Here is an 18,463-nt window from a genome sequence, read left to right as displayed (position 1 = left end):
GAGTCTCTGCAAAACTCCGCTGTTGCTGGGAAGCTCCCACTGGGAGCACCAGCTGCCGCCCTCTGGTCTTCTCTTGAGGCTAACCTCTGGGTCTCTTCATCAGCAGTGCAGTCATCACTGTGGCTGAAGGGCAGCAGCTCCTGGGTGGCAGAGACCGGGTGTCTCTCACCTCCCAAGATGACTGGCGTCCAGTGTTACCATAGCCACACCTGGAGGTCAGCTTGGCACACCATCTCTTCAGGTCTCTGGGCTTTGATCTGGATTGTAGTGTATTTCTTGAAGAGTAAGATGGGAATACACATGCCTACTATATAAGAACACACATAAGCACAGCCTAGCACAGCCATAAACATTTTTGCTCTTAAATAATTCATTTTAAATAATGGATTAAAAGTGAGTGATGGGCTGGGTGTGTAATTCAGTGGTAAAGACCTTGTTGGCATGTGCAAAGCCCTGGATTTGATCCTCAGAATCACAGGGGGAAAAAAAGAACAAAAGTAGATATGAAATTTCATGTTTAGGAGGCTGTGGCAGGTGGATCTCAAGTTCAAGGCCGGCCTAGGCTACATAGTGAGATCCAGTTTCTAAAGAAATGAACAAATGCTGGAAGATGTAGCCTAGTTGTTACTGTGCTTGCCTGGCACACACAGCCCTGTGTCTGATCTCCAACACTGCATGAAATCAGGCATTGTGTGGAATGCCTGTAATTAAAGCTTTGAGTGGTGGAGGTGGGGAGATCAGAAGTTCAAAGTCATCCTTGGTTACATGGAGAGTTTGAGGCCAGCTAGCCTGGAATACACAAGACCCTGATCTACGCATGGGGTAGAGGGAGGCATAGAACAATAAAATTCTGACTTCCCATTCCAAACTCCGAGTCTGAAAATCTGGCAAAGAAATAAAAGAAGAGAGAAAAGGAGAGGTGTTGTGTGTGTGTGTGTGTGTGTGTGTGTGTTAGAGAGAGAGAGAGAGAGAGAGAGAGAGAGAGAGAGAGAGAGAGAGAGAGAGAGAGAGAGAGAGAAGGAAAGAGAGAGGGGGGCATACATGTGTTTGAGGGAAAGGATTAAATTAGTGGTTCTCAACCTGTGGATCTCAACCACTTTGGGTGTCGAATGACTTTTTCACAAGGGTCACATATCAGATACCCTGAATATCAGATGTTTACATTATGATTCATATCAGTAGTAAAATTACAGTTATGAAGTCGCAACAAAAATAATTTTTTGGTTGGGGTCACCACAACATGAGGAACTGTATAAAGGGTCGCAGCATTAAGAAGGTTGAGAGTCAGCAGGGCGGTGATAGCACACACCTTTAATCTCAGCACCCAGGAGGGAGAGGCAGACAGATCTCTGAGTGCATTCCAGGACAGCCAAGGCTACCCAGAGAAACCCTGTCTCAAAAAAACCATTAAAAAAAGAAGATTGAGAGCCACTGGACGAGATGGGTTCTCAGAATCTATGAAATGCAGGAGGCCAGGAGACTTTCCGACTGCTAGACAACTGAAGCCTAGAACTTTCAGCAGCTCCCAGATCACCCATTGTGAAGATATCCCACTTGCTGCTCTTCCAGAAGACAGGGGTTCAGTTCTCAGCACCATGTCAGGCAGGTCACATCCAGTTACAGTGGACCCATCGTCCTCTTTTGGCCTCCTCGGGGAACCACACGCATGTAAGCCAACCTGATGTACGCTCACGACCTCCTGTTAGCATTGTGGAAACAGCAGGAACAGTCCTGAGCTGGGTGGGCTGTGGAACGCTCCTCCCTCAGCAGAGAGCCCTGTGAGAATGTAGACGCAGCGCTCGGGTGCCTCTGTGTGCCCTTCTGTGATAGCATACAGGTCTCTGATTTCTCTACTAAGCAACTTGGTTTTTGGTTCAATATATGTTCACTGAGGGTCTGGCGAAGATTTTGCAGAGTGTTGTATGTGGTAGATGTTCAGGGTGGGAGAGCACTGCCTAGCAACATTTCACACACACACATAGACACACACAGACAGAGACAGATACTTACACACACACACACATACACACAGAAAGAGAAACAGATACACACACACACACACACACAGAGACACACACACACAGAGACAGATACACACACACACAGAGACAGAGACAGATACACACACACAGAAAGACAGAGACAGATACACACACACACACAGAGACAGACAGACAGACAGACAGACAGACACACACACACACACACACACAGCAAAACAAAAGCCAAAAGAAGTCAGAGGATATAGCTCAGTGGAGGACTTGTGTAGGGTATTCCAGGTTCTAGGTTCTATCCCTAGGACCAGAGGGTGGGGGTCGGAGGGGGGGGACTTATATGAATAAATGAATGCATGTATACATGAGGGAAAACAGATACAAAAGTCACAATTCAGCTACAAATCAGCATAAAACAAAATGGGAACCTCAAATGAACAGGGGACCAAAGAAATCGTGTTGGCATCAGAGGGAGCAGAAACTTCAAGACGTGGTTTGATTTCCTCGGCTTCTGAGCACGGATGGGACTCTAGGAGCGCTGACCCGGTACAACTTTCCACCGCGCGGCCTCCAGCATCCTTTTGACATGTCACAGATATTCCAGGCAGGAGCATCATCCCTGCTCAGGATGTGTGCCTGTCCCCTTTGAGGTCCCTTTATCTTCACCCCCCTCGGATTCAGGATGTGTCAGGGTGGTTTGGAGGAGGGCAGGGCTGGGCTGTTTGACCAACCTGGAGTAAGGTCTAGCACATAGCGGGGGTGGTAAACAGCGCCTTTGATGGTGACAGGCGGACAGCAGACCAGGCTCAGTGCGGGGACCTGAGAAGCCGGCCCCTGGAGAGATCCGGGCGCTCTTGAGGGGCCTTCCGACCCAGAAGAGGGTGCTCTGCTCAAGTCTGGCCCGCACTTGGGGGGGCCCCTCTGGAGCAGATCGGTTCTAGGTATGTGGATTGGTGGTCGGGCTGGCCGGCGGATGGGCGGGGAAGGGACGGAGCGGTCCGGCTCAAGTTCGCGCCTCCCTCCCTCCGTCCCCAGGTCAGCGGAAGCGATTATTCCCGCGGCGTCTGGCAGGGCTGGGGCGGGCTCGCACCCCAAGGAGACGTGGCCCATGCCTTTGATGGCGCCGCCGCCCCCTCCCCAGCCCCAGGCGGCTATAACTGCAGGCGCGCGGGGGTCGCGGGCGGTGTCCGGGAGCCATGGCCGCAGCAGGGTCCCAGCAGCTCCAGTTCGCGGAGGGCGCTGCTTTCCCCACCTTCCCGGCCGCGCACCCCGGAGGGCCGCTGCTCCCGGCCGCGCGCCCCGCCGCCGGGCTGCCCTCTGCGCCCCCGGACCCCCGCGCCCCAGCGGCCACGCCGTGCTTCCCAAGCCCAAGTCCTGGACCCGCAGCTCAGACCCCGGCTGGCCTGGATCCGCCCGGGCCCCCTAAAGGCGCGGCCGCCCCGTCGGCGCCGCAGCGCCGCAAGCGCACGTCGTTCAGCTCGGAGCAGCTGCAGCTGCTGGAGCTCGTCTTCCGCCAGACCATGTACCCCGACATCCACTTGCGGGAGCGCCTGGCGGCGCTCACGCTGCTCCCCGAGTCCAGGATCCAGGTGAGTCGTTTGGTGAGTCGCATTTGCAAGTGCGTGCTAGAGTGGAGATCCTGGGGAGTCACCGGCTTGTTGGGTCAATTTTTTTTTTTTTTTTTTTTTTTTTGGTGGTGGTGGTGGTGGTGGATAAGTTACTCTCTTTGAGCGTCATGATTCTAGACTACTAATTAGGGATGTCGGTAACGGCCTGTTACCGTGCTAGGAGGCTTGCTGACCCCCCTGGAAAGGTTCCCGCAGGAAGGCGATGGGAAGTAGTCGGGCATTTTTCCAGTGTCCAGTAAGTAAAGGACGGGGTGCTGTCTCATGAGCCTTCCTCTGGCTTTGATTTCAAGTCGTAGAGCAGGGTTGGATCACCAGATACCTTTATGACAAGCAAGGGACTTCTTGTAACTTTGAAAAATCGAATACAAAGTGAATTTATTGTCCGAAGTCATTTAGATCAGAATCCTGGAGTTGCTGGGAGAAGCTGCCACCCCCTCCCCGTGTGCGTGCGTGCGTGCGTGTGTGTGTGTGTGTGTGTGTGTGTGTGTGTGTGTGTGTGTGTATTTGAGACAGGGTCTCGCTGGGTAGGCTGGACTTGAATTTACAATCCTCCTGTCTCAGCTTCTTGGGTGCTTGGATTACAGGTGTGTCCTCTTCACACCAGATTAGAAGCTTGCCTTCCTATTATTAGTCTGTGCCCAAGTGCAGTTTTATGTAGGAGGCCTCGTTTAATCCCAGGAGAGTGTGGACTCCCCCCCCCCCCTTTTTTTCTCAGTACTGTGGTTATTCAACTGTCTCTCAGAGATCCATCCGCCTCTGCTTCCCATGAGTCCTGGGGTTAAAGGTGTGCGCCGCTGCAGCCGCAGCCGCCCTGCGGCCACCACCACCCATCTCCAGCTGTGTCTGTCACCAGAGGCTTCCTAAGCAGGACACCTTCAGTATTCACAGAGAAATAGTGAAGAAATTTACACACAGAAATGAGGTTCACTAAGGAAAAATACCTACTTGCTTTGATAAGGGAGTCCAGACATTCAAAACTGGACTCTACATAATTCGAATGTCTGTCACCAAAGCAGAGACGCTTGTTTCTTTGTTACCTAAGGGCTTCGGGTGCCTTCACTTCTGTGACCTCTTTTCTCATTACAAATGTCCCATATAAAGTGTAGACAGAAGCTAAGTGTGGTAGCACATGCCTGAAATCCCAAGCAGCAGTTAGGAGCTAGAGGCAGAAGGATCAAGGGACTAAATGTTATCCTTGCCTGTATATCCAGTTTGAGGCTAGCCTGGGCTCCATAAGACCCTGGTTTTTTGTTTGTTTGTTTGTTTTTTAATGTGTAAAATGAAAAACGGACAAACCAAATATAGCAAGTGTGGACAGAACCAGGCACCATTCCAGCTTTTGCATCTGAGAATGGCCGAGAAGGTCTGGCTCTCTGACCATCAAATCACCAGCTCAAGTGCTTTCCGTAAACCACAGGCTCTAAGCAGAGAGCCATGGCTGATAATAACTAATTTATATTGTTAGCTGTGAACGAAGCGATAGCGCAAAAATTCCAGGGAATACAGCTCACTTGCCTAGCATGAATGGTACGATCTCAGCACCACATAAACCAGATGATGGTGCATGCCTGTAACCCCAGCTCTGGTTAAGTGGAGGAAGGAGAATCAGAAGTTCAAGGTCAGGGTCATCCTTAGCTACAACCTAAGTAAAACTCCCCAAAAAACCAACAGCAAAAACTCAAAGCAGCTGAGTAATGCTTTCCTCCTGTCTCCCAGGTGTGGTTCCAGAACAGAAGGGCCAAGTCCAGGCGCCAGAGTGGGAAGTCATTTCAGCCCTTATCAAGGCGGGAAGTTTTCCTCCATCGCTCTGCTCCTGGGACTGAAGCGAGATGTTTGAAGCCCGACCTGCCTCTGGAGGCAGGTGTGAACTGCCCTCCTGATCCCAGCAGGGCTGGCGGAGGCATCTGTGCATCTGGTCCTCAAGGTCAGAATTTTGAAACCTATTCACCTCTCTCCGAAGATGCCGGCTCAAAGTTGGACTCATGGGAGGAGTACATCTTTTCTGCCCTAGGTAGTTTTTGAGGATTCTGGGAGTGTTCAGGATGCAGAGGGGTCTGGGAGATGCGAACCAGAACACTACCCTGACTCCTGACTGTCCGTGGCCTTGTTGTGGGATGGTGGTCCTGGATCATTTCTCACGTGAAGGTTTCTCTTCTTCGCCACTGAGCCTTTACCTGAGGCGTTTTCTGTAGCTATCCATCCACCCAGGAGTTCCCGGGACTCTCCGAGTCTGCACATTCCATCTGGTCCATACCCCTTGGACTATTATTATTTTTCAGACTGATTGTTGAGAATTTGTTTTCTTCCTAAGAAACCTTCAGCTTGACTCAGTTTCCCCCTTTTCTTGGCAGCTGCTGTCTTCTCATGGTGCCTCCAGGACCTACAATCTAGTCACTTGCTGTAACCCACATCCTCAACTCTAACCTTATCACCAAGATTTTTTTGGGGGGGAGGTTTCAAGACAGGGTTTCTCTGTGTAGTTTTGGTGCCTTTTCCTGAATCTTGCTCTATAGGCCAGGCTGGCCTCGAACTCAGAGATCCGCCTGCCTCTGCCTCCCGAGTGCTGGGATTAAAGGCGTGTGCCACCACCGCCCGGCTTGTTACTCTTTTTACTGAGTCTTTTTTGCTTTGTTCTTGCCCTTGCGATGTAGCTAAGGATGGCTTTGAACTCCTGTCGTCCGACCTTTATCTTCTGGGTGCAGGGATTACTAATATGTGCCACCATGACTGGATGTTACTATTTTTGTTTAAAATCATATGATATATCCAGATCAAGCTGTTTAACACATGTATGACCTCACATAGTTGTCTCTTTTTTCTGTGATGACACTCAGACTCTGTTATTTTAGTAATTTTCAAGTATATGATATGTTGTTATTAATTATAGTCATTATCATAGATTTCTTCAGCTTCTTTTTCCTAACTGGAACCATGTGTCCTAGCCACCTCTCCCCTGCCCCTCACCTGACTGGTTTTATGTCTGGCCTGTTATCTTTACACTCAGTCAGTAAAGACACTACATTCAAGTTCTTTCAGGAGCCCCATGCCTCTTTCCCCACTTACTCAAAAGACAAGTTACTCCCTTTGGAAATCTGTGGTTAACTGAGGTTAAGCTCCAGTTATCAAATTATAAAATCCTTTCAAGCATGCTCCCAATAAATGACATCATCTTTAGCTTATGAAAACCTTAAGATCATGATCCACAATGTGCTTCTCTTTCTCACTCATTCCTTCCTGGTTGGGACTCAGTGAAAAAGTTCCTTTTTCAAAGCATCTCAGATACCCACACCTAACTTTTTCTAACTAACCTTAATTTTTGGACCCAGTACTTTGATGGCCATTTTTCTTAGCACTTGTTACTGTGTTTTCTGTGCAACATTATTGGATTACTAAATGTTTCCCACTGGGGCCCTCATGCAAATCCCACCAAAATCAATCCTGGTTTTAGGTGGCTCTTAATCAGCATACAGTTGCTGAGCATGTACTGAATGGCTGTGAAAACGTTTCGAAGGGAGGTTTCTGCAAATACCGTGCATTGAGAACTTGAGTTAGCTTATTTGCTGGGCTGTTGAGATGGCTCATTGGGGGTAAACATGTTCGCCACCAAGCCTGAGTTTGATCCCCAGGATCCCCATGGTGGATGGAGGGAAGTGATTTCAAGTTGGCTTCTGATTTCCATGTGAGTGCTGTGGTGTGTTCCCCCCACGCACATATACCAAATCAATCAATAAATGTAAGAAACATTTTTTTCTTTTTAAGTAATTGATGTATTCTTATTTTATGTGCATTGGTGTTTTGCCTGTGTGTATGTCTCTGTGAGGATATCAGATCCCCTGGAACTGGAGTTACAGACAGTTGTGAGCTGCCATGTGGGTGCTGGGGATTGAACCCGGGTCCTCTGGAAGAGCAGTCAGTGCTCTTAACCGCTAAACCATCTCTCCAGTCCCTGTAAGAAACATTTTTAAAAAGCTTATAGTATTAGCTACTTTTCTATTGCTATGATAAAATACCACAAGCAGGGCAACTTAATGAAACCAAGTGTTCAGCTGGGCTTTCCGTTTCAGAGGTTTTTGGCCATGATGGAGAAGGGGAGGCATGATGGCTGGAAGTGCTCACATCTGAAAGGAAGGAGGTTGAGTGGGGTGGGGGGAATGGCCTCAAAGCCAGTAACACACCTCCTCCACAAGACCACACCTCCTAATCCTTCCCAAACAGCTCCACCAACCAAGTATCCAAAGAGATGAGCTATGGCGGCCATTCTCATCCAGACCACCACACTTACCTTTGCTTGTTCAAAGTAGGTAACACTCATGAATATTCTGGCTTCAGATTTCTTTCTATGTTTGCATTCCTAGTATATGTAAATGACTAAGTTAACTTAAGATCTGTTTAAATACTGATAGTTTGAGGTCTCCCCATCAGAGCCCCACACTTAAAACTGGTGACAATTTAGATGACAGTTTAGGCCGATTAAGAGGCCACAAATCAATGACAAGACAGAAAAGCTCTCAGAACACCTTAAAGCTAATGGTACGTTCAGAATCACTGTCACAAAAAAAATCATGTAATTGGGGGCTAGAGAGATGGCTCAGCAGTTAAGAACACTTGTTGCTATTGCAGAGGACCCAGGTTTGGTTCCCAGCACACTCGTGGTGGCTAACTGTCCTCAATTCCAGTTCCAGATCTGATGTCCTCTTCTGGCCTCCCTGGGCACCAGGCACCCAGATAGATGGTACACATATGAACACACACAGGCAGAACACCCATACATATAAAAAAAAGGAAATGTAAGAATGGTTCACGGTCATGGTTCATGGTCAATGGTTCATGGTTCAATGGTTCACAGACACAGTAATGACCATGACTCAAAGGTAGGATGACTTCAGTCCACTTAGTTAACCTTCACATCTCCTGTCACACAGACCCTTTTAGTTAGGACTGAGAAATGGAACCCATTTAAAAGAAGGCCCCTTAAGCCGGGCGGTGGTGGCGCATGCCTTTAATCCCAGCACTTGGGAGGCAGAGGCAGGCGGATCTCTGTGAGTTCAAGGCCAGCCTGGTCTCCAAAGCGAGTTCCAGGAAAGGCGCAAAGCTACACAGAGAAACCCTGTCTCAAAAAACCAAAAAAAAAAAAAAAAAAAAAAAAAAAAAAGAAGGCCCCTACTCAGGAGGATTTCCACATGCAAGCTATTATCTTTCAAAGCTATCATGGAAAAACATATGTTCATCCCAGTGACAAGACACTCACTGACTAATTCATCACAAATACTATTTAGTGCCTGTGAGCAGGCAAGAACTCATGGTTTCCTAAGGACTTAGAAATCAAATAGACAGCAAGGCCCAAAACAGTGCTCCCTCTATGGGGCAGAGGCAAATATCCGTATCTGTATCTAGATATCTGCCGTGAGATATAAAATCAGAACTACAGCCCACGATAGGAGAGGGAGGTTGTCGGAAGCACCTCTGGACGTGTTGATGTGTTGTGGCCACGGAGCTGCCCCTCGGGAAAGCGCTGCTGCAGTGGGATCAGTCAGGACCGGTTGGAAGTTACAAAGATGGGGACCACAGGCCCCAGCAGTGGTCTAAGGGGCCAGATGGAGAAGCAGTGGAGTGGACTGGGCACCGCTTTGCAGGTCTTCCCAGACTTCTGGATTTGGGGACGCTGAGTAGGTGCCGAGAGCCAAGTGGAGCGGTGGCTGTGATGTGCCGGCTGTAGACAGTGCCAGCGGAGGAGCAGTGGTGAATTCGGAGAACGGAAAGCGGTGTGGGAGCCATGTCTGTACCCCAGCACTTGGGGTGTGGAAGCAGGAGGCTCAAAAGTTCAAGACCATTTTCGGGGCCAGCCTGGCTACATGAGAGCTAGGGAGGAAGACACTTGTTTCATGTGTGGTGCTGGTACCGTGGGCCTCATAAATGCCAGGCAAGCACTCTGTGTCTGAGCCTCGGGCCTCATACATGCTGGGCTGTCTCCAAGCGATCCCTAGGCCCCTTTTTAAACTCTTAGAGACAGGGTCTCACCAAGTTCACAGGCTGGTCTTGAATTCACTCTGTAGCCCAGGCTGGCCATGAACTTGTGATCCTTCTGCCTTAGCCTCCCAAGCAGCTGGGATTATGGGTCGACCCTCACCAGGCCAGCTCAATAAAGAAAACTTAATAGGCATATCTGGTTTTACATCCTCAGTGACTGGTGAGTTTGACTTTCAGAGCTATTGTTGAGGAATTCCTCTGGCCCTGGGAGCATTCTGTCGAGCTGCAAACACGTGTCAGCAGGGACAGTATCATTCAAGGTGCAGCTGACTCAAAGCCACTACTGGAGTTTGTAGCAGGAATCTTAAAAGTTCTTATTAATGAAATCAAACCCGAGGCCAGTTATTGGGGTCAATGCTGGTAGATCAGAGAGACAGAACAAGCCACAGCTATCTCACCTTGCCAATTCCTCAGCTGATCCTGTTTCCTCAAACTGGAAGCTTCTGTGTCCTCATCCCAATGGCTCTCAGCTGAACTGCTGCTTAAAAGCCTGAAAGCTTAACCAGCTAAATGGTCCTCACGCTTTATATAACTTTCTGCTTTCTACCATCACTCCCTAGGATTAAAGGCTCGCTTTCTGGGATTAAAGGCGTGAGTCACCATGCCTGGCTGTTTCCAATGTGGCCTCGAACTCAGAGATCCCAGATGGATCTCTGCCTCTGGAATGCTAGGATTAAAGGCATGTGCTATCACTGCCTAACTAGTGGCTTTTCTGTTCTCTGACCCCAGATAAGTTTATTAAGGTACACAATATTTTGGGGAACACAATACCACCACAGAAGTTGGACAAAATGAACTCAGCTATATTCTCCACACAGGCTCTGCTGTCAACGCCCCAGCACTGAAGGACATACAGTGCTATCAAATGAGGTCTGAGTGGGACAAGTGAACTTTAAGCAATAAAAGAAACAATTTGAAAACATTTACCTGCTTCTAGGCAGAATACACTCAATTCAGCCTTCTGCTAGGTCCACACTAGGAGGAATAATTTACTTGCTTAGTGTTTCCACAGTGATTTACTAACAGATCAAAACCAAAACAAACCCCCTGCCTCTCCCTAGAACAATACTGGGTGGTGATCTTTTCACGATGATTAGAGCTGGGCATGGTGGTGTGTGTCTGAAGTCCCAGCTGCAAAGTGTGCTTGAGCAACATAGCAAGAATTTGTCTTAAAATAACAACAACATAAAAGGCCTGGTAACTGTTCTGTAATGTATCTCCTAAAAACATAGTAGAAACTGTAATTCTTGAAAACATTTTTTAAAAAATTGTATTTTGAGACGGTTTCTCTCTCTATAGAACAGGGTGGCCTTGAACTCACAGAAATCTGCTGGGCCCAAAGTGCTCGGATTAACAGAGTGCACCATACCTGGATATACAAACAAACAAAAACCTTTTATTTATTTGTGTGTGCTCCAGTCGGAGGACAACCGCCAGAAGTCAGTTCTTCCTGCACCACGTGGGTCTGGGGTGAACCTCAGCTCGACACGCTGGCACCAAGCGTTCTCCCCTGCTGAGCTATCTCACCAGCCCTCTGAAGCATTTTAAATAAAATCAACTATCAACTTGTATTAATAAAATGAGGATGCAGATATTAAATTTCATAGATTGATTTATTTAGAATTACAAATATTAAGAATAAAAGATTTATGCATTTAATTAACATAACAGCTTAGCTAAATATAAACTCTGGACTACAGATCCGCAGTGGCCCGATACCAACAAGAACACGGAAGCGCTTTTAAACTATACAAACATTTCAAATGGAAAATAATCTTTTTCAGTTTTATTATACATTAATATACAAAAGGTCTCATTTTATGAGACGTCAAAGAATCAGAATCACTTCTATAGTTATAAACTCCAAATCTGAAAACAATTATATTTTGGCTTTATAATATTCTATATTAAAACAAAATTTTTAAAATACATACTTTTTACAAGATTATTTTAGGCAGGGTTTTTCTTAAAAAAAAAAAAAAAAGAAAGAAAGAAAAACAAAACCAAACAAGAAAAACCTAAAACACACCTCCGTCTGTAATCCACACCGGTGATATGCTTTCCTTATAAAATCTTTTTATTTTAGAAATTGTGTACTGTTGGATTTTAACCAGTTATCTGGTTTAAAGTTGTGCAAATAAACAAAAAATATGAAAATAGTGTATTATCAGTCTTTTTTTTAAAATAAATCTAACAATAGCACTTTTTGCCCTGAATCATGGAAAGGCTTGCCAAGTCCACTCGCTGAAATCCAGCATTCCACAATACAGTTCTTCCTGCTCCTTCATTTTCTTCTACTGATAAACAACGAAGTTTTTATAAATTATGATAAATTAAAATATTTATTATTATAAACTGATCTATAGAACCATGTCATACTGTCAGTATATGGAACATATACTTAAGTCTGTGTTTCCCATCCATATTCCAGTGGCTTCCTTAAGACTAGGACGACTTCCCACACTCACGATGTATATTCTGAAGCCTGAGATATAAGGATCAACTAAATCCACTGGACTGGTGATTTTCAGACGGATTCCATCATGCACGGAAAAGACCATGCTTCTTTGCCTTCTCTGTCACAGGAGTTGTTTGCATGTGCTGAGCAGAATTCATGCATGTATAAAAAACAGTGAGCACGCTCCTCCATGAAATAGTATGTTCAGATAGTTCCAGGTTAAAAATATTTGCTGAGAAACATGAAATATAAGCAACACTACTGCATCTGGATACTAAAAGAACAATAAATAAATGCTGGTCAGCACAATGCTGGCTGAAGAAGCAGTACACTGTATTGAAAGCTGTATCTGGAGATGTACAGTTCCCTTGTTTCCCAGCAGATAGGTTGAGGAAAAGGACTCCTGAGACCAAGGTCTTGTGCAGTTGGGTACCAGGTTTCCTGTGCTCAGTCTCTGTTGGTGTTGTTGGCTGCAAAGGCATGTAAGTTTCCCATCTGGCTCAGGCCACTCTGGATATGTGCAACATGGATTTCTACATTGTTCTGAAAACAACTAAAGAAAGAAGAAATAAGGTTAACTATCACAAAATTAAGAAAAACAAAAAAATTAAATGTATTATTATTATTGCGTGTGTGCATGCAAGCGCCAGTACACATGCCGAGATCAGCAGACAACTCTGTTAAACTGGTTTTCTTCATCCACCTTTATGTGGGTTCTGGAGATTGAACTTAGGTGGCCAGGCGAGCAAGGCAAGTACCCTGACCTGCTGAGATATCTCATGACCTCAAGGAAAGTTTTTTTTCTTCTAAGGGAGGCTTAATTTTAGTTAGTAAACAGCTCATTCTTAGAAAACAGCTAAGAAGATGCCTTCAGGGAAGGCACAGATCTGTGTCAGTGATTATGGGAAAGCACACTTAGGAGCAAAGGGTGAGGACACTGCAGTGAGGAGACACTGGGAAGCTCTACAACAAACCAAAAACCAAACACTGTGTGAAATGTCTGTTCTGTCAACAGAATGATCCTAAGTGAAAAACTCTTTTAAATATATTTAAAGTATACACAAATATGCAAAATTCTTAAAACTTCTACTAAGAAATCACTATGAATGTAACATATAATGATTATTGTATGCCTGAGCAATTACCTGATATTAGAAGCATCTATTGTATTCTTGATGTCATTTAATGAGTCTGTGAGTGATTTGAATTCAAAGGAATTCAGGTCTCCTCCCTCTGCTAGACACTACAGGGAAAAAAATGTTTCAAAATTTAATTAAATTTTACCTTAAATATAGACATAAATAGGAACAAATTAATATAGTTTGCTTAGTATAAAAAAACATAAACCTATTTTCTCTGAAATTTACCTTAATTTGTAATAAAATAGCTGTAAGCCTGGCGATTAAGTCTGTCAGGTTTTCGTTTTCAACGCAGGGCTGTCCTGAGGAGGAGTTGGCTTGCCGAACAATGTCCTGGGCTTCTTCCTCACACCTGCGTCTCAAGTCTGTTGGCTGATCAGCAGGCTGGAGTCCCTGGTCTGGTGCAAGCTGCACATGAAGGAGTCAACATGAGACACACTCTGACAAGACTGCATGTGGGGACCCAGATGTAGCATGGCACACACATGGAGGCCAAAGGACCACTGGGGACTCAGTTCTCTCCTCCTACCACCTGGGAGCTGGGTAACCCTGCCCACACAGCTGTGTGAGCTGTCCTTAGACTGGACTTGGACGTTTCTAGCTGGAGTAGCACAGTGTGATGCAGAGTCCTCCTCTGCATCATTACTGGAAGGCACCCAGTGTGCATCTGTTTCATTACTAGTGAGATGTAGTTCTCTGCTGTTAAGTAGTGAAGTATCTGCCAGAACTCCACATAGTAAAGATTTCCCCTTTGTAATTAATATTCATGAAGACTTTGAGGCTACATAAAGCTCCTATATGGCATCATACTTTACCAGTTTGAGCATCTAATGATGAGCCTTGTTTGTGTCAATCATTACTATGGCTGTTGTCAAATGTTATGTTTGTTTATGTATTTATTTTGTTTTTTTTTTTATTTATTTTTATTTTAATGTGCATTGGTGTTTTTGACATGGGTGTTGAGACCTCTGAAACTGGCATTATAGACAGTTGTGAGCTGCCATGTGGGTGCTGGGAATTGAACCCGGGTCCTCTGGAAGTCGGTGCTCTTAACCTCTGAGCCATCTCTCCAGTCCTATTTTTTTTTTTTGGAGACAGGGTTTCTCTGTGTAGCCCTGGCTGTCCTGGAACTCTGTAGACCAGGCTGGCCCCAAACTCACCGAGACCCGCCTGCCTCTGTGTACTAAGTGCTAGGATTAAAGATGTATACCACCATTGCCTGATGTTTATTTCTTTATTTTTAATAATTTATTTATTTTTACATGCATTGGTATTTTGCCTGCATGTTATGTCTGTGTGAGGATGTTGGACTCTGAAGTTACAGACAGTTGTGAGCTGCCATGTGGGTGTTAGGAACTGAACCCAGGTTCTCTGGAAGAGCAGTCAGTGTACTTAACTGCTGAGCCATCTCTCCAGCCCCATACTTTTAAATTTATTGTTATCATTACTATATGAGTATGTGTGTGTGTGTGTGTTTTATGCATCATGTGCATACAGGGGCCCAAAGAGACCAGAGGCATCAGCTTCCCTGCACCTGGAGTAACAGGGAGTTGTGAGCTGCTGAGCTGGGTGCTGAGCACTGAACCCAGGTCCTCTCCAAGAGCAGTAAGTGCTTTTAACCACCAAGCCATATCTCCAGCCCCATGTGTCTTTTCTTGATCATTCTCTACATTTATTTATTTATTTATTTATTTATTTATTTATTTATTTTTGAGACAGGGTTTCACTGTTTTAGCCAACTTTTTTTTTTTTTTTTTTTTTTTTTTTTTTTTTTTTTGGTTTTTTGAGACAGGGTTTCTCTGTGTAGCTTTGCGCCTTTCCTGGAACTCACTTGGTAGCCCAGGCTGGCCTCGAACTCACAGAGATCCGCCTGCCTCTGCCTCCCGAGTGCTGGGATTAAAGGCGTGCGCCACCACCGCCCGGCGGTTTCACTGTTTTAGCTCTGGCTATCTTGGAACTCGTTTTGTAGACCAGGCTGGCCTCGAACTCACAAAGATGCACCTGCCTCTGCCTCCGGAGTGCTGGGATTAAAGGTGTGCACCGCAACTGCCCGGCTGCAATAAGTGTACTTAACCACTGAGTCAGGAGCACGCCAGCTCTTCTTTGGTCCCATAGCAACATAGCTCTGTGTGAAAGGTCCCATAAATTATTTGGTCAACTTCCTAAGAGTTGGAATGTAAGTGTTTTTAAAATGTGTGCAGTTACTAATATTGCTGTAATGATCCTATTCTCTAACGCCTTAAACATTTGTAGTTGAAATATATATAAATACAGAAAAGTATCAAATCATAAAATATGAAAATTATTGAGTTCTTCCAAGTTAAACATGCCTGAGAAACGAGTGATTGGTGACCAGCAACTTCCAGGGCTGCCTGGCAGAGGGTAGCCCCAGCCCGACTTCCAGCCTCATAGGCTAGCTTGTGCTGGTGTTTGAATACTGCAAAATGGAATCATATATTTTTTTATTCTACTGCATCTGACATTGTTCAAAGAGTTGCACAGTAACTGAATTCTTTAATTCTCATTGCGGGCAGCACTCTACTATGAGATGATGCACCACCACCACCACCACCTCCTCCTCCTCCTCCTCCTCCTCCTCCTCCTCCTCCTCCTCCTCCACCATCACCACCACCACCTCCACCTCCACCTCCTCCTCCTCCTCCTCCACCACCACCACCCAGCTGCTTCTTCTTTTTTTTTAAATTATTTTATGGCCAGGCAGTGGTGGCGCACGCCTTTAGTCCCAACACTTGGGAGGCAGAGGCAGGTGGATCTCTGTGAGTTCTAGGCCAGCCTGGTCTACAGAGCGAGTTCCAGGACAGGCTCCAAAGCTACACAGAGAGAACTGTGTCAAAAAAGAAAACAAACAAACAAAATTTAGTATTGTAATTTATGTGCATATTTTGGCTACATGTGTTTATGTACATCACATGTGTACCTGATACAGATCCGAGTGTCAGGTCCCTTGGAACTGGTGTTATAGATGGTTGTGCACCTACATGTGTGTTCTGGAGAAACAAACTGGGTCCTCTAGAAGAGCAGAGAGTGCTTGTAACTACTGAACCATCACTGCGGCCCCAAGTTTCTGATTTTTAAATTTTATCTATTTATTTATTCTGGCATCCAGTTTCTGATTCTGGGTGGAAATAAGGATTGAACATTCTAGTATATTCCTTTTGGTAAATACGTGTTCAACTGTCTGTGTATACTAAGGAGTAAAACTGCCAAGTCAGAGAGCTCTGGTTTATGATTTCTTAAATCAATGCTCTACTTGACGAGCTTTGTGGAAATCAACTCATTTCACTTGAGTGGGAAGGAAGCCTACCGCAAATGCCCTTGGAGATTACAGAAACTGAGGTGTAAGCCCCATCTATCTTTATGTGCCATTTTGTGAAGAAGTCTCTTAAACCCCGTGGTCTATACTTCTGGATAGTTGCTAGTTAGGGCAGGAAATCTATTTACTCGAACAGGTCACTGATAGACAGGTAGCAGACAGCTATCATGAAATTAGAAACAAATAACGATGCAGCCTAGCACAGTGGCATACAGCTGTGATCCTAGCACTTAGAAAGTGGAGGTAGGAGGTTTGGGAGTTCAAGTCCAGCCTGGGCTGTAGAGTAATATGGTATTATTAAAACCAAGGGACTAGGAATATAGCTGAGTGGCAAAGAACTTACCTAGAATATGCAAAGCCCTGGTTATGCCATGACTGGACATACAAAGGGGGGCAGGAAGTGGGGGTGTGAATGAGAATGCATGGCTAAAAGAACAGCTGAGGTGACCCCGACTCACTCTCTCAGTTCAGCTCAAGCAGCTTGACATCATCATCTACGGCAGATTTTTGGGTCTTACCAATATGGTGACGAGAATCTCCTATCACTTTTTACTAGAAACACAGGTTCAAAGAATGCAAAGGCAGGAACATGCTAAAATCATCACAATAATTTAATACTTCAGAGTAAGAGCTTTAAATTTTAGGTGATGATTGAACTACCCTACTATTTATAATTACATGTGAATGAAAAATTCCCCAAACTCCTGTGACCTGTGTCCCTGAAATCTAAGATTCACAGTTCTAAGACAGTTGAGAGAAGGAGGAGACAAAACAATACAGGGTACGACTGCTGAGATGATGCATGCTGTTTCAAAAAGGGAGAGTTCCAGAACAGTCAAGACTGCACAGAGACCCTGCCTTGAAAAACCAAGAAATAAAAATAATAATAATAAAAAATTTTAAACAAATACAGCATTATTTTTGCAGATTTTCAGGTTTGGTTCCCAGCACGCACACGGTGACTCACAACCACCTGTAACTCCAGCTCCAGGGAATCCAAAGCCCTCTTCTGACTTCTGGAGGCACTGGGCATGCATGTGATGCACATATATACACACAGACAAAATACTCATAAAGGAAATAAATAAACCTAAGGGAGGAGGCTGGGGAGATAGTTCAGTGGTTAAGGGCACTTGTTGCTCTTGCAGAGAACCCAATTTCAGTTCCCAGCATCCTGTGGTGGCTAAAAACAGTGTGTAACTCCAGTTCTAGAGGATCTGACACCCTCTCTGGCCTCCAATGGCACCAGGCACACACATGGTGCAGAAGCACAGTCACAGGCCAAATACCCACACATTTAAAAAAAATCATAGTAAACAAAAATGCGGTTTCTGGGATAGTGGAATTAAGAGTAATTGTTCTGACAGGCATGGTGGTGCTGTCTGTAACTCTAGCACTTGGCTAGAGGAGGCTGAGGCAGAACAATTCTGAGTCCAAGGCTAACCTAGACTAGGCAGCAAGATACTGTCTCAAAAACAAACAAGGGACTGTGGAGATAGCACAGTCACGACGTTCTAGCAGCTCAAATACAACACCTGAGTTGGATCCTCAGACCCATGTAAAAAGCAGGCGTGACAGTGTATGCTTGTAATCCAGTGTTGGGGAGGCAGAGAGATGCCTGATTAGCACGCCCTGGGGCCCAGTGAGATCCTGTTTGATAAAACAAGGTAGAGAGTACCTGAGGAATGACGCCTGAAACTGACTACCCATCAGTCCCTGGGCCCAACAAATGATCTAAAAGACCTTTTAAAGATCCTGGCTTATCTTAGAGCCTGTAAGAGGTGAAGGGAAAAGCATTAAACTTCAAACAATAAAACGTGGAGGGAAAGTAATTCTTATCAGGTGGGCATGGTGGCGCACGCCTTTAATCCCAGCTTGGGAGG

General features: G+C 45.5%; 2 protein-coding genes across 4 annotated transcripts in view; one reads left to right on the top strand and one right to left on the bottom strand.

Annotated features, from left to right (window-relative positions):
• The first annotated feature begins 3,190 nt into the window (after positions 1 to 3,190).
• On the top strand, positions 3,191 to 5,864 carry Mixl1 (Mix paired-like homeobox). Its single transcript, XM_006974187.2, has 2 exons — positions 3,191 to 3,583; positions 5,339 to 5,864. The coding sequence occupies exons 1-2, from the start codon at positions 3,191 to 3,193 to the stop codon at positions 5,642 to 5,644; spliced, it is 699 nt and encodes a 232-aa protein (XP_006974249.1). The 3' UTR covers positions 5,645 to 5,864.
• Positions 5,865 to 11,243: 5,379 nt separating this feature from the next.
• Positions 11,244 to 18,463, bottom strand: part of Lin9 (lin-9 DREAM MuvB core complex component) — a 52,262-nt gene continuing 45,042 nt past the window's right edge. For all 3 annotated transcript variants that reach the window (XM_006974188.4, XM_015992993.3, XM_042258721.2), the window contains 3 exons: positions 13,475 to 13,654; positions 13,253 to 13,350; positions 11,244 to 12,660 (listed from right to left, as the gene is read on the bottom strand). In XM_006974188.4, the coding sequence (XP_006974250.1) occupies positions 12,555 to 12,660; positions 13,253 to 13,350; positions 13,475 to 13,654 (384 nt within the window). In that variant the 3' untranslated portion in view covers positions 11,244 to 12,554. The remainder of the gene's footprint in view (positions 12,661 to 13,252; positions 13,351 to 13,474; positions 13,655 to 18,463) is intronic.

The sequence above is a fragment of the Peromyscus maniculatus genome, chromosome 11, assembly GCF_049852395.1.
Source record: "Peromyscus maniculatus bairdii isolate BWxNUB_F1_BW_parent chromosome 11, HU_Pman_BW_mat_3.1, whole genome shotgun sequence".
In the NCBI taxonomy this organism is placed as follows: Eukaryota; Metazoa; Chordata; class Mammalia; order Rodentia; family Cricetidae; genus Peromyscus; species Peromyscus maniculatus.
This window is presented reverse-complemented; position numbering and strand designations above follow the sequence as displayed.